Raw genomic sequence first — 2,110 nt, 5'->3', positions numbered from 1 at the left:
CAATTACAAATGTGTTAAATATACTTTATCTCTTTTCTTCTTTTAGCAGGTTTCCTGTAGTAAAGCATGGCTAAACATGACATCCCACATCCATCAGCCACTGCAGCTTCAAACATGAATATTCATCACTTTTATTAAGCCTTCCTGGACTAAATATGGCAAAGTGTGGCGGCGACACTCTTTCAAATTGTGACATCCTGCCAAGGAACCTCCGCCACGTGATCAATGGAGCGTTGGCACGAGACACTGCGTCTACAAATTAACTGCAGGAGCTCTATATGCAGCAGGAGAAGCCTTTCTTCTCTGCACTGGGAGGAGCAGAACAAGGCGGAGAGTTGAAGCTAATTGAGGAACAGATGTGGCCCGAGGTTCATCAATCTGCGAGACACTTAACAGCTTAATGTGCCCGACGGATCACGATGGTTCTTGTCGAGAACACGAGCGTTTTTTCTGCGGCCGATCAATGTCCCAACTGCAGCTCCTCCGCCTACCCGGAGGTGGACGTGACCAAGGCGGTGGTTTTGGGGATCGTGCTGCTGGTGTTCGTGGTGTTCGGGGTTCTCGGTAACATCCTGGTCATCCTGTCGGTGTTGTTCCACCACCACTGGCGCTCTGTGACTCACTACTTCATCGCCAACCTGGCGGCCGCCGACCTGCTGCTCAGCTCCGCCGTCCTGCCGTTCTCCGCCACCTCGGAGGCTCTGGGCCGGTGGGTGTTCGGCCGGTTCTTCTGCAGCGTCTGGGCCGCCCTGGACGTTCTCTGCTGCACCGCCTCCATCCTCAGCCTCTGTGTGATCTCCATCGACCGCTACCTGGCCGTCAGCTACCCCCTGCGCTACCCGGCCATCGCGACCGGGCGGCGAGGCCTGACGGCGGTGGCGGCTCTCTGGGGCGTCTCGGCGGCCATATCGGTGGGGCCTCTGTTCGGCTGGAGGGAGCCCGACCCAGAGGACGAGACGGTGTGCAGGATCACAGAGGAGCCCGGGTACGCCTTGTTCTCGGCGTTGGGATCCTTCTACATACCGCTGGCCATCATCCTGGCCATGTACTGCCGTGTCTACACTGTGGCCAAGAGAGAAACCAAAACCCTGAGGGAGGGCCGAGACGGAGAAGGTGTGGAGGTGGAGGGCGTGATGCTGAGGATTCACAGAGGAAACTCGGCTCAGACGAGGAAACAGGAGGATGACGAGGGGACGTCGGAACCTAAACGCTCCTCCTTCACCCTGCCGAAGCTGCTGAAGTTCTCCAGAGAGGAGAAGGCCGCCAAGACTCTGGGCATCGTGGTCGGATGCTTCATTCTGTGCTGGCTGCCTTTTTTTCTGGTTTTACCCATCGGTAGGTACCACCGAACCTCTGCTGCTCCGAACCTGACAGTTTGTGGCTTGAATCTAAAAAGAATACACAGGAAGCACAAAGTGAAGCATCTTTATCCAAAAGATGAATCAATAATAATCTTTAAAAAACCCAGACGGTTCCTTGACAATATATTTTGACTATGTTTTGCAGGTCCTCAAAGAGGTTTCTGTCCAACTGGATTAAAAAATGTCCTCTGTGTTGCATAATAAAAAATTCATAAATTCCAAATTATTTGTAAATAAAAGTTGGTGGCCTATGTGATGTATCAAGAAACTACAAAATTATTATTTGATGTTTTCATGTGCAATAAATACAAGGAAAAAAGTTTTTTTTTTGGTCTAAAAAGCATAAAATCATACAATTTAGCACTAGTGATTTGTGTAAAGTGTGCATCAACATTTTAATTTTACTGGTTATACTGCACAGCAGTTTATGATCTGTTGAATAGTAATAATTTCAAAAATTAAATGCTAAACTGCAAATCTAAGTTAGTGGCTAATGTGTCACATCAAAGAAATTGCAAAATTATAATTTTATTCCATAGATTTATAATTATGAACTGTATGTGCAATAAAAACAAGAAAAAAAAGTTAATTTGCATAAAAAACTTAACTGAAATCCAGCTTACATTTTAATTTTGTTTATTATTCCTGCAAAAGTTATCAAGGTGATATATCACTTACATTTTTGCTTGACTAAAGAAGAAGTCCTGCACTTTAGAATGCGATTTAAGATGTTTTTTATTGCATGAAAA

At 46.7% G+C, this 2,110-nt stretch overlaps 1 protein-coding gene across 1 annotated transcript; it reads left to right on the top strand.

Moving 5' to 3' along the window:
• The first annotated feature begins 419 nt into the window (after nt 1–419).
• On the top strand, nt 420–1,562 carry LOC103374159 (alpha-1A adrenergic receptor-like). Its single transcript, XM_008304196.1, has 2 exons — nt 420–1,335; nt 1,507–1,562. The coding sequence occupies exons 1-2, from the start codon at nt 420–422 to the stop codon at nt 1,560–1,562; spliced, it is 972 nt and encodes a 323-aa protein (XP_008302418.1).
• The last annotated feature ends 548 nt before the right edge of the window (nt 1,563–2,110 follow it).

This window comes from Stegastes partitus, unplaced genomic scaffold (genome assembly GCF_000690725.1).
Source record: "Stegastes partitus isolate 25-593 unplaced genomic scaffold, Stegastes_partitus-1.0.2 Scaffold2160, whole genome shotgun sequence".
Lineage (NCBI taxonomy): Eukaryota > Metazoa > Chordata > Actinopteri > Pomacentridae > Stegastes > Stegastes partitus.
Note: the sequence above shows the minus strand (reverse complement) of the source record. Positions and strands in the feature narration are given on the sequence as shown.